General features: G+C 43.6%; 1 protein-coding gene across 1 annotated transcript in view; it reads right to left on the bottom strand.

Annotated features, from left to right (window-relative positions):
- Positions 1 to 13,234, bottom strand: part of CATSPERD (cation channel sperm associated auxiliary subunit delta) — a gene marked incomplete at its 5' end in the record, with an annotated part of 92,782 nt that overhangs the window by 27,571 nt on the left and 51,977 nt on the right. Inside the window, 3 exons of the mRNA XM_023516247.1 lie at positions 2,146 to 2,204; positions 2,956 to 3,045; positions 5,355 to 5,468. Coding sequence (XP_023372015.1) covers positions 2,146 to 2,204; positions 2,956 to 3,045; positions 5,355 to 5,468 — 263 coding nt within the window. The remainder of the gene's footprint in view (positions 1 to 2,145; positions 2,205 to 2,955; positions 3,046 to 5,354; positions 5,469 to 13,234) is intronic.

Raw genomic sequence — 13,234 nt, 5'->3', positions numbered from 1 at the left:
CCCTTGGTAGAGTGCTGTGGTGTCACAGCTCACAGCAACCTCCAACTCCTGGGTTTAAGAGATTCTCTTGCCTCAGCCTCCTGAGTAGCTGGGACTACAGGTGCCCACCAGAATGCCCGGCTATTTTTTGTTGCAGTTTGGTCGGGGCCGAGTTCAAACCCACCACACTCGGTATATGGGGCCAGCGCCCTATTCACTGAGCCACAGGCACCACCCTTGCTAACCTATCTTTTGTTACCAGGGTCTGTACCAACTAGGAAATGAAAGGGCAGAGGGAAAATTATTTTTTCTTCCCTTTCAGTAGTTCCCTTTTCCTTTCCCTTCCCTTTTACCTTCCCTCTATTTTCTTTTCTTTCCAGGCAGAGTCTCACTCTGTTGCCCAGGCTAGAATGGAGTGGCATCATCACAGCTCACTGCAGCCTCAAATTCCTGGTCTCAAACTGTCCTCCTGCCTCAACCTCCCAAGTAGCTGGGACTAAAGGCGTCACCATGTCCAGCTAATTTTTCTATTTTTTATAGAGATGGTCTTACTTTTGCCAGCAGCTGGTCTTGAACTCTTGGCCTCAAGTGATCCTCCCACCTAGGCCTCCCAAAATACTAGGATTATAGGTGTGAAGCACTGTGCCCAGTCCCAGTAGCTCTTTTTGAATGATCCAGAGGGCACTTTAAATTACCCACAGCACCTAACCCAGGCCTCCTGCCTACCCAAGCCTTCATCATTTTGCCTACCCCCATGAGTGGGTCCTTTCCCCTCTGTAAAAGAGAATAAAATTTCAGGACCCTTGAAATGACTAGGGGACACCAGGGACCAGACCTCTTGCCTGATAACCACTGATCTTTCTTATAGATTAACTGCCTCCGTCGTCGTCCTGTGCCTAACTCAATCAGATGATGTCCAAGTCCCATGGCAGCTACATCTTCAGTGTGGGATGATGAATATACTTCTCCCGAAATAAAAAGGCCACCCTGACTAATGAGATCATTGTAATTGTATTCATTAAGCTTTACATAAGAAGATGTTAAAATTCTGTTAAACTTCCCTAAGCTTTGCCTATACCAGTGATCCCTAATGTCTATACTTTGGAACATTGACTTCCATTCTTTGGAATCTGTACTTCCCAGGTGGCCCATTCTCAAATTTTGTACTGGGATACTCTCTCTCTTTTTAAAAACAATTATTTTTATTATTTTTTAGAGGCACAGTTGTGTTCTGTGACCCAGGATGGATTGCAGTGGTGCAAATTATAGCTCACTGCAGGCTCATACTCCTGAGCTCAAGTGGTCCTCCCACCTTAGTCTCCTGAGTAATTGGGACTACAGCTCACAACACTATGCCGAGCTAATTTTTAAATTTTTTTAGAGATGGAGTTTTGCTATGCTGCCCAGGCTGGTCTCTGACTCCTGGCCTCAAGTGATCCTCCTTTGTCTCCCAGAGTGCTAGGATTACAAATGTGAACCACTATGCCCAGCTCTGTATCTTTAATTGTGGGAAAATACACATAGCATAAAATTTACCATCTTACCCATCAAGCACACTCACATGGCTGTGCAGCCTTCACCACCCTCCATCTCCAGAACTTTCTCATCCTCCCAAACTGAAACTCGGTCCCCATGAAATACTAACTCCCCACCCCCTTCCCCCTGGCACCTACCATTCTACATTCTGTCTCTGTGATTCTAGGGACCTCCTATTAGTGGGATCACACAGTGGGATCTGTGTCTGCTTCTCTCACTGAGCACAATGAGGTTCACTCACATTAAACCCTGTGTCAGAATTTCCTTCCTTTTGTGGCTGAGTAATATTCCACTTTATGTTTGGACCACATTGGGTTTATCCATTTATCATTGATGGACATTTTGGTTGCTTCTGCCTTTTAGCTGTTGTGAATTATGCTTCTGTGAACATGGGTTGCAAATATCTACTTGAGTCTTTGCTTTCAGTTCTTTTTGGAAAGAGCCGACAGTGGGGTTGTGGGATCCAATGGTAATTCTATGTTTAGTTATTTTGAGGGACTGCCATGTGTAAAGGGTTTCTAGTGCTGTCCTGAGGCTAGAGGTTAGATCTTGCCTGCTTCTCCCTGCTCCTTCTAAAGGAGCCCCCATAGGCAGCCCAGGGCCCCTGCCTCTATTCCAGAGATGACATACCTGGATGTGAAGTCGGGGTCTGTCCTGCCCCAGTGCTGCTGCTGCTTTAGGTAAATGTCCTGTGGGACCAAGAGAAGAAACCCCAACTGCAGTGGTATCCCCTGGGGCACCCCCGAAAACAGAATGATGAGAGAGATGGGGTGTCAGAGGGGGATAGCAGTGGGAGGAACCCAGAAGCAGCCCAGCCCCTCTTTGCTCTAACTCCATTGCTTATGAAAGGCTTTGGGAAGTTCATAGAAACAACAGCTCCAAGCCGGGGCTCCTCGTCCTTCCCTGCATCTGCTTTAGGGACCCACCGTGAGGTGTGACATCATTTTTCCCTCGTATCTAGGTGTGACGTGATGGCAGCTGACCAAAAGGGTTTGTCATAACCAGCTCCCTCCTGGTCATACCCCTATCCTATGAACAACACCTAATGCTGTCCTGGGCTTTGGGGTCAAGGCCAAATTGAGGCCTGGCAGGTCTGCTTTTCTCCACAGATTCCTGAGATCCACGTTTGGCCAAGACCTGAGTGCCTCTAAATCCTAATACTTCAGTTTACCCAGCTAGCTCATCTCTCCCCATCACATTGTCCCACCCCCTGTGTGACACCTCATGATTTCATGTGTGTAGGTGATGGCTGCCCACCCATCTCTCTCCTGAGTAGGAGGGGCAGGGATTGTGTCCCCTTTACCAAATTCCTCTTGTACCTTACCCTAGTACATACAAGAAAGAGATTGAAGAAGGAGTGTTCCCACAAGGGTCCCTCATAAAGTGCCATCAAGGTGGCCTCCCTTGATGTCGTGGTGGTGGGGTTTGGCAGGGGCTCACCAGTTTGTACTGAACGTTCCCATCCAAGGTGTTGCCATTCTCATAGTAGTAGGCCTGCAGTCCCAAAGAGTGGGGGTTGCTCACCATCACCTGGGGATAAGGGAAGGAGAAACACTTGCCCTGTGGAGCCAGCAGGCATGAACAGGTGACAAATACCTGTGGATGACCCTAAACACCCTCAGATGGAAACCAAACCTCTCTCTGCAAATGTAGCTGCCTGTTCAGTTCCCACCATGGCCCCACCTCATCTACCCATGCACCCTCACTGTGGCCTCTGAGCCCTCGTTCTGCAGACAGCCTGGACCTGTGAGGAAGGGACACAGGAGGGAGGCATGGGTCAGAACCCTGTGTGGCCTCCTAAAACCCCTGTTACAAGCCTGGGGCCTGGCTCTGCCTCCCTTGTATTTAGTGACACTATTCTCATCTCCTCACACAAATCATCCCCATCTTCTGCTTAACTACAAATGCTCCTGGACTGAAGTTGGGTGACATCCCCCAATAAACTCATGCTAAGTTGAAATGTACATTGAAAATGAACTGAGGCTTGGCGCCTGTGGCTCAAGCAGCTAAGGCACCAGCTACATACACCAGAGCTGGCGGGTTCGAATCCAGCCCAGGCCGCCAAACAACAATGACGGCTGCAACAAAAAATAGCCAGGTGTTGTGGCGGGCGCCTGTAGTCCCAGCTACTTGGGAGGTGGAGGCAGGAGAATCACTTGAGCCCCAGAGTTGGAGGTTGCTGTGAGCTATGACGCCATGACATTCTACCCAGGGCGACATCTTGAGCCTCTGTCTCAAAAAAAGAAAGAAAGAAAATTAACCTAATACACCTAATAGGCCAGGCATCGTGGCTCACACCTATAATTCCAGCATTTTGGGAGGCTGAAGCAAGAGGTCTTCATTAGCCTAGGAGTTCAAGACTAGGCTGGGCAACATAGCAAGACCCTGTTACTACAAAAAAAAATTAAAATATAGCTGAGCATGGTGGTGCAAACCTGTAATTCCAGTCACTCAGAAGGCTGAAGAGGGAAGATTTCTTGAGCTCAGGAGTTTAAGGCTATACTGAGCTATGATAACACCACTGCACTCCAGCCTGGGTGACAGAGCAAGACTCAAAATAAAAATTTTTTTGAGACAGAGTCTCACGCTGTTGCCTGAGCTAGAGTGCCATGGTGTCAGCCTAGCTCAGGGCAATCTCAAAGTCCCAGGCTTAAGCAATCATGCTGCTTCAGCCTTTCAAGTTATCTGAGACTACAGGCACCTGCCACAACGCTGGGCTAATTTTTCAATTTTTAGTAGAGATAGGGTTCTCACTCTGGCTCTGGCTGGTCTCAAACTCAAGAGACCTCCCACTGAGTTTAAGAAATCCTCCCACTTCAGCCTCCCAGAGTGCTAGGACAATAGGTATGAGTCACCATGCCCAGCCAAAAATAAAAAAAAATTTAAAATATACCTAACCTACCAATGTGATCACTAAGCTTACCTTAAAGCACTCAGAACACTTACATTATCTAGTTAAGCAAAATCGTTTAACTCAAAGACTACTTTTCTTTTTTTTTTTTTGAGACAGAATCTCATTGTGTCACTTGTGCTAGAGTGCAGTGGCATCATCATAACTCACTGAATCCTTGCTATCTTGGGCTCAAGCAATCCTTCAGCCTCAGCCTTTGGTGTATGCCATCATGCCCTGTTAGTTTTTTCTTAGTTTTTGTAGAAAAGGGGTCTCACTATGTTGTTCAGGCTGGTCTCAATTTCCTGGCCTCAAGTGATCCTCCTGCCTCTGCCTCTGCCTCCCCAAGTGCTAGGATTGTAAGTGTAAGCCACTGCACCTGGCCCCAAAGCCTATTTTATAACAAAGTGTTAAAGGCCTCATGCAATTGATTGAAAAACAAAATTGTCTGAAAGTGAAAAACAAAATTGTCAGATGGATTCAGTGTCTCTACTGAATAAGTATAGCTTTCACACCGTTGTTAGGTCAAAAAAATGTGAGACCATCTATGCTCATGACCAAAAGTGTAGGCTTAGACACTTCTTGGATTCTTGGCCCCAGAAACTTCCTACCACTGGATAGAGGAAGGCTGTATGAGTATCAAGGTTCTCAGTTGCAAGCAACAAAAGCTGACTTTGGCTGAGTTAAGAACAAAAGGAATACCTTGATGAAGAATAAAGTTTTTCACCATTTAAAAAAAAATAAAAAATATTTAAAAAAAGAACAAAAGGAATTTATGGGTCTGCACTAAAGGAGGACAGACAGGCAAACAGGTGGGTAGACAGCCATCGTCCCACCAAACCCAGAAACACAGGAGATGATTGTGGAGAAAGACACAAAGAGACAAATTCTACAGAGTTGAAAATGTAGTGGGAGTCTGGATGTTAGAACCACCAGGAGACACACTTACCAGTGGGATCAGGGATGTGCCGGGCCGAGGTATCAGATTAGCAGACAGTTCCAGCTTGCTGTGCATATCGATGGTATGCATTTTGCCTACAAATTCTCCATCCAGAAATTCTATCTATTTAGGAAGGCAATAAATAAATAAATAAATAAAACCAAGCTCCTGTTCCCCAAGGAAGGACAAGTAGGTGGGAGTTCATTTAGTGGTTCCTAGTGGTAGGTCCTTCCTGTCTTTCTGAAGCAGGAGCCTAGACTTTCACTTGCATCACTGTCCTGGTAGACTGTGAGCCCCCAGAAGACCCTCAGGGTCTGCCCAATCCCAGCCTCTCTCCTCTCTCCCAAAGTATCACCTCACCCTGACTTCTACAGTAATTATTTCCTTGTGTTTCTTTAGAGTATAGTCACCTTAGTATGCACCCCTAGACCACATATCTTAGTCTTGCCTATTTCCCAACACTGTTACATCTTTTTTTTTTTTAAACAGAGTCTTACTATGTCACCCTTGGTAGAGTGCCATGGAATCACAGCTCACAGCAACCTCAAACCCTTGGGTTTAAGCAATTATCTTGCCTTGAGTTCCCAAGTAGGGAACATGGGACCACATGTGCCTGCCACAACGCCCAGCTATTGTTGTTGGTTGTAGTTGTCATTGTTTGGCAGGCCCAAGTTGGGTTTGAACCTGCCACCTCCAGTGTATATGGCTGGCACCGTAGCCGCTAAGCTACAGGCACTGAGCCTGTTATGTCTTTTAAGCCTCCTTCAGTGTACAGATTTTCCCTACATCCCTTTCTTTTCCTTTCTATTTAACTTTGAAGAACCCAGGCTCTTGGGCCTGTAGAATTTCTCAATGTGTGGATTTCCCTGGTGCTATTGAACACATTCCTCTGTTCTCCACATTTCTGGCCGAATCCAGACACTTGCTCCATTAGACCTGGGTTTGACTGTATCAGCAATCTTCAGTGGGTGATGTTCCTGATATCTTATTGGTGGCACATACTGTCTGACTGTTTTTCGTTTTTGTTGTTAATTTTTTTGCAATAATATGTAATGATTGGACATATTTCTGGGGTGCATGTGATATTTTGACACATGTGTACAATACATTCTCTCTTTTTTCACATTAGTAGCTGTTGATGCTCAAAGCCAACATCTATTTGTTCACTGGGGTTGCTAAGTGACGATATTCTATCCTTTCGTTTTCATATACTTGCTAGAATTATTTCATAAGGAGACACCTTCTCTTTTCCGACAATTTGCTGATCCACTAGTAGTTTGAAGAAAAGGTGGAATAAATGCTCAAGTCTTTCCTTTCATTTACTTAGTTTTTTTTTTTTTGCATTTACCCAATTTTCAAGACAATTAATTGGTTTCCTATCATCTTAGAATAACTAATAAGTCTCTTCCTTCCTCCCTTCCTCCCTTCCTTCCTTTCCTTCCCTTCCCTTCCCTTTTCTTCCTTTCCCTTCCCTTCCCTTCCTTCTTCTTCTTTCTTTCCTTCCTTTTCATGTTTTGTTTTTTATTTTTCAGACAGACTCTCACTCTGTCACCCAGCCTGGAGCGCAGTGTCATCATTACACCTCGCTGTAGTCTCAAACTCCTGGGCTCAAAAGATCTTCCTGCCTCAGCCTTCCAGGTAGCTGGGACTACAGGTGCCTGCCACAATGCCTGGCTAATTTTTCTATTTTTTGTAAAGACAAGGTCTCACTCTTGCTCAGCCTGAGAAGTGTCAAACTCCTGGCCTCAAGCAACCCTCTTGCCTCAGCCTCCTGAGTTTCTGGGTTATAGGTGGGAGCCACCACACTCAGCTGAAAATATTTTTTAAAAATAGTTTTTGCATAAGGCCAGAAGTGGTGATGCATACCTGTAGTCTCAACTAGAGAGTGGGCTGAAGAGTTCAGAAGGTCAAGTCCAACCTAGGCAAGATAATGAGACGCTATCTCGTTTTTAAAAAATCATTTCTGCACTATGGAAAACAGTGGTGGTTCCTCAAAACCTTGAAAATGAGCTAGGGCTCAGCACCTGTAGCTCAGCAGCTAGGGTGCCAGCCACATAGACTGGAGCTGGTGGGTTCAAATCCAGCCCAGGCCTGCCAAACAACAATGACAACTACAACCAAAAAATAGCTGGGCACTGTGGCAGGTGCCTGTAGTTGCAGCAACTTGGGAGGCTGAGGTAAGAGAATCACTTAAGCCCAAGGGCAACATAGTGAGACTCTGTCTCAAAAAAGAAAAAGAAGCCAGGCCCGGTGGCTCATGCCTGTAATCCCAGCACTGTGGAAGGCTGAGGAGGCAGAATTGCTTGAGCTCAGTAGTTAGAGACTCGCCTGAGCGAAAATGAGACCCCAACTCATGAAAAAAGTGGAAAAACCGACAACAAGATGGCAGCCGAGTAGCAGCTTCTGTGTAACCGGGAACATGAGAAGGGGGAGAGAAGATTTCAGGCATCTCTGGCTGGTGGGTTTTGTCCAGAGGCTGTCCTCTGGTGACGCAGGAAGTCAGTGAGAGACTTTAGAACCCCACGAGGAGGTCAGAAGCGGTGGAAAACCGGCAAGTAGTGGGTACCCATTTGTTCAGTCGGAGGCTGCCTGCAGCTGTACCTATAGCAACAGCGAGACTGCAAGCAGGAAGAGCCTTGCCTGGGGGCTGTTTTGGTTTGTCTGGACTTGGACACTCCATTGAACTGCTTTGGGAGACCTGGGGCCGGTGTGCGAATGACTTTGGGCGCTGTCTCAGACCACCGGACTGAGCCACTAAGCCAGTAAGGAGCTAATGCCGTTCCGCTGTATGCTGCCTGCACAGTTTCTATGGGGGAGCTGCACCTGTATGGTGCAGTGCGGGATCGGCCGGGGATCGGACGGGCGTCCTTGGGCGGGTAATCTAGTGACTGAGCTGCCCAAAGGCGGGGGTTGTGACGCTGGAGGAGTGTGGAGATCCCGGTGTTTGGCAGATTAACACCCTCGGCCCTCATGGGCATTGAGGGAAACTGGATTTGGCGCATTGGATAAGCAGGCGGCCATGTCAGGAGAGATCCCAGGGATACGTGCTTTCCTTGGAAAGCTTCTGCTTGCCCTAGGCCCACGGCTTGGAGGGTCTTTTAAGTGGGCCTACGAGACATTCGGGCTCCTAAGCCTGCGGGATCTGTGAAACCAGTTAAGGCCTCTAGTTTCCATCTTGTACAGCTGTATCAACTTTGAGATTAACTTCTCACTCCTTAGAAGATCACCTATTGCCTGGACAGTATTTACCAAGATATATATATTGTTTGTTTCTATTTTTGGTTTTGGGGTTTTTTTTGAACTTCAACTTTTCTTCTTTTTTTTTTTTTTTGACACTTTTTCTAGTCTATATATAACCTTCTGCTTTTGCCTTCTTTAACAATTAGAATTTTATTTTTGTCAGTGTTTCTGCCCCTACTTTTTTTTTAACTTGTCAACTTTATCCTACTAGGGGTTTTTGCTTTTTTGTTATGGTTTGCTTTATAGCATTTTGGTCTCTCCTCTCTACCTGGTGGAGGTGGGGTACTGTGTCTGAGCCAGCTGACACAGAGCTGTTGACCTTAAGGTCATCACCTAACCTGGAACCCCCAGAGATTGGGGGTCCTTAACAGTGGGTCATAATACCCTACTATACACCTATACTATTCTTGTCTTTTTCTTTTGCTGTCTTTCTTTTTTTCTTAATATTTCTTTTTACTCACCCCCCTCTTATTTCTCTCTCTCTCTCTCTTTTTCTTTTTTAATATCTTTTTTCCCTTCTTGCTCCTCAATCTTCTCATCCTTCTGGTCTTGTACCAAAAGGACTCATTAAAATTTTAGGCCAGTAACATAGTAACTTAGAATAAGAAGAAGTGAAAGGAAAATTAGGGTAAGGAGACAGATATAAGAAAGCACTCATGAAGAAGAATCAGCAGAAAAATCCTGGCAACATGAAATGCCAGTCCAGAGTAACCCCTTCTAGGGATCGCAAGGTAGCTACAGCAGAGGATTCTTCCTATAAGAAAATGTTAGAAATGACAGAAGGGGAATTTAGAATACATATGTTGAAAATAATGAAGGAAATTTCTGAGAAAGTGGAAAACAATCAAAAAACAATGAAAGAAATTGCTGAGAAAGTAGATAATAACCAGAAGGAAATTCAAAAACAGAATCAAATAAGAGATCAACGATACGAAGAATACAGAAAGGACATAACAGAATTGAAGGAACTGAAGCAGTCAATCAGAGATATCAAAGATGCAATAGAAAGTATTAGTAATAGATTAGACCACGCCAAAGAAAGAATCTCTGAGCTAGAAGATAAATCCCTCGAGATAACCCAAATTGTTAAAGTGGCTGAAAAGAAGAGAGAAAAAGCAGAACGCTCATTGATAGAATTGTGGGACACTATGAAGTGGTCCAATATACGAGTTATAGGTATCCCTGAAGGGGAAGAAGAATGCCCCAGAGGAATGGAAGCCATTCTAGAGACTATTATAAATGAAAACTTCCCTAATATTACCTAAGATTCTGGCATACCCCTTTTTGAGGGATATCGGTCCCCTGGTCACCTTAACTCAAATAGACCTTCCCCAAGGCATATTGTAATGAATTTATCTAAAGTCAAGACAAAAGAAAAGATTTTGCAGGCTGCCAGGAGTAAGCGCCAACTGACCTACAGGGGCAAACCTATCAGGGTGACCATGGACTTCTCTAATGAAACTTTTCAAGCTAGAAGACAATGGTCACCTATCTTTAACCTACTTAAACAGAATAATTTGCAACCCAGAATTCTATATCCCGCTAAGTTAAGCTTCAAAATTGAAAGAGAATTTAAAACTTTTGTTGATATGCAAACACTGAGGAAATTTGTCTCAACAAGACCAGCTTTACAGGAAATATTTCAACCTGTCCTACACACTGATCATCATAATGGACCTTCAGGAAAGTAATCACCCATAAATTAAAGGACAGAACCTAGTTTTCACAATGAAGCAAATGACAAAACTAAGCAATGGACTTTCACAAAATAAGATGAATAGAATGCAACCACACTTGTCAATTATTTCAATAAATGTCAATGGCTTGAATTCCCCACTCAAGAGGCATAGATTGGCGGATTGGATTAAAAAACACAAGCCATCTATTTGTTGTCTGCAGGAAACACACCTTACATCAAGAGACAAATTAAAACTCAGAGTTAAGGGTTGGAAATCAATTTTTCAGGCAAATGGCAGTCCGAAGAAAAAGGGGTTGCAATCTTATTTTCAGACACATGTGGGTTTAAAGCAACTAAAGTTACAAAGGATAATGATGGGCACTTCATATTGGTCAAGGGAAAAATACAACAAGAAGACATTTTAATTCTAAATATTTATGCACCTAATTTAAATGCTCCCAGATTCTTGAAACAGACCTTACTTAGTCTGAGCAACACGATATCTTATAACACCATAATAACAAGGGACTTTAACTCCCCTCTCTCAGAGATGGACAGATCTTCTAAACATAAATTAAACAAAGATATTAGAGACTTAAATGAGACCTTAGAACATCTGTGCTTGATAGACATATATAGAACACTCCATCCCAAAGATAAAGAATATACATTCTTCTCATTGTCCCATGGAACATTCTCTAAAATTGATCATATCCTTGGACATAAAGCAAACCTCAATAGACTCAAAAGAATTGAAATTCTACTTTGCATCTTTTCATATCATAAGGCACTAAAAGTGGAACTCAACTCCAGCAGTTACACTCAACCTCACACAAAGGCATGGAAGTTAAACAACCTTATGCTGAATGATAGCTGGGTGCAGGAAGAAATTAAAAAGGAAATTATTAACTTCCTTGATCATAACAACAATGAAGACACAAGCTACCAGAATCTATGGGATATAGCAAAAGCAGTGCTGAGAGGAAAATTTATCGCTTTAGAAGCCTACATTCGAAAATCAGAAAGTGAGCATATCAACAAACTCACAGGCCATTTGATGGAACTGGAAAAAGAAGAACAATCTAAGCCTAAACCCAGCAGAAGAAAAGAAATATCCAAAATTAAATCAGAGATTAATGAAATTGAAAACAAAAGAGTCATTCAGAAAATTAATAAAACAAGGAGTTGGTTTTTTGAAAAAATTAATAAAATAGATAAACCTTTGGCTAGACTAACTAGAAATAAAAAAGTAAAATCTCTAGTAACCTCAATCAGAAATGATAAAGGGAAAATAACAACTGATGCCACAGAGATACAAGAGATTATCTCTGAATACTACCAGAAACTTTATGTCCAGAAATTTGACAATGTGAAGGAAATGGATCAATATTTGGAATCATACCCTCTCCCTAAACTTAGCCCGGATGAAATAGATCTCTTGAACAGACCAATTTCAAGCACTGAGATTAAAGAAACAATAAAAAATCTTCCAACAGGCTCAGCGCCTATAGCTCAACCGGCTAAGGCGCCAGCCACGTGCACCTAAGGTGGCGGGTTCGAATCCCCAGCCCGGACCCACCAAACAACAATGACGGCTGCAACCAAAAAATAGCTGGGCGTTGTGGCGGGCGCCTGTGGTCCCAGCTACTTGGGAGGCGGAGGCAGGAGACTTGCTTGAGCCCAGGAGTTGGAGGTTGCTGTGAGATATATATGCCACGGCACTCTACCCAGGGGGACAGCTTGAGGCTCTGTCTCAAAAAAAAAAAAAAAAAAAAAAGAATCCTATGTATTCAACTTTGATATGAAGACAATTAATGACAATGACATGGTGGGACATGGGGGAAGGGGAGATCAGACTGAGAAGGAGCAAGGGGTTGTGGGCAAAAAAATATATATATATAAATAATAATGTTTAACTCTCACACAAACTGGATTTAATTTTGATTAACGTATATTACTTAAATATCAATTTTTAATCCAACATGTCGATATGTTGTTTATCATATCGCATCCTTATTCATAAGTGAAATATGTCTGTAATTTCCCCTTTATAATAATATTTTTTTTCTAATTTTACTATCAGGGGTATCCAGACTAAGTAGAATGATTTTGAAGTATTTCTATTTCTACTGTCTGTAAGACTTGGTGTAATCTGTTTTTTTTAGAAATTATTTTTTACTTTTATTTATATATATTAGTTGTCTTTTTTTTAGACTTTAGTAAAAACATAACAAAAAAAATTTGTTTGCTATTTGTATTTTGTCTTGTGTACTCTGTAACAAACAAGTAGTAAATGATTATGTATTTAAAAAAAAAAAAGTGGAAAAACCCAGCCAAGTGCCTAATAATCCCAGCAGCTTCCAGAGGCTGAAGCAGTGGGATGCCCACAGCCCGAGTCTAAGGTTGCAGTGAGCTACCACGCCACTGCACTCTGCTCAGGGGCATAGGGTGGGACTCTGTCTCAACAAAAAAACAAAAAAAAAAAAAGAAAGAAAGAAAGAAAATGAGCTGTGCATGGTGGCTCATACCTATAATCCTAGCACTCTGGGAGGCCAAAGCGGGAAGATTACTTGAAGTCAGGAGTTCAAGACCAGCCTAAGCAAGACCAGCCCCATCTCTACTAAAAGTAGAAAAACTAGCCAGGTGTTGTGGTGGCTGCCTATAGTTCCAGCTGCTCGGGAGGCTGAGGCAAGAGGATCACTTGAACCCAGGAGTTTGAGGTTTCTGTGAGCTATGATGATGCCAAGGCACTCTACCCAGGATGATAGAGTGAGATTCTGTCTCAAAAAAAAAACTGAGGCTCGGCGCCTATAGCTCAACCAGCTAAGGTGCCAGCCACGTACACCTAAGGTGGCGGGTTCGAATCCCCAGCCTGGACCCACCAAACAACAATGACGGCTGCAACCAAAAAATAGCTGGGCGTTGTGGCGGGTGCCTGTGGTCCCAGCTACTTGGGAGGCGGAGGCAGGAG

The sequence above is a fragment of the Otolemur garnettii genome, unplaced genomic scaffold (genome assembly GCF_000181295.1).
Source record: "Otolemur garnettii isolate 467f Iridium unplaced genomic scaffold, OtoGar3 scaffold00088, whole genome shotgun sequence".
Taxonomy (NCBI): Eukaryota; Metazoa; Chordata; class Mammalia; order Primates; family Galagidae; genus Otolemur; species Otolemur garnettii.
Note: the sequence above shows the minus strand (reverse complement) of the source record. Positions and strands in the feature narration are given on the sequence as shown.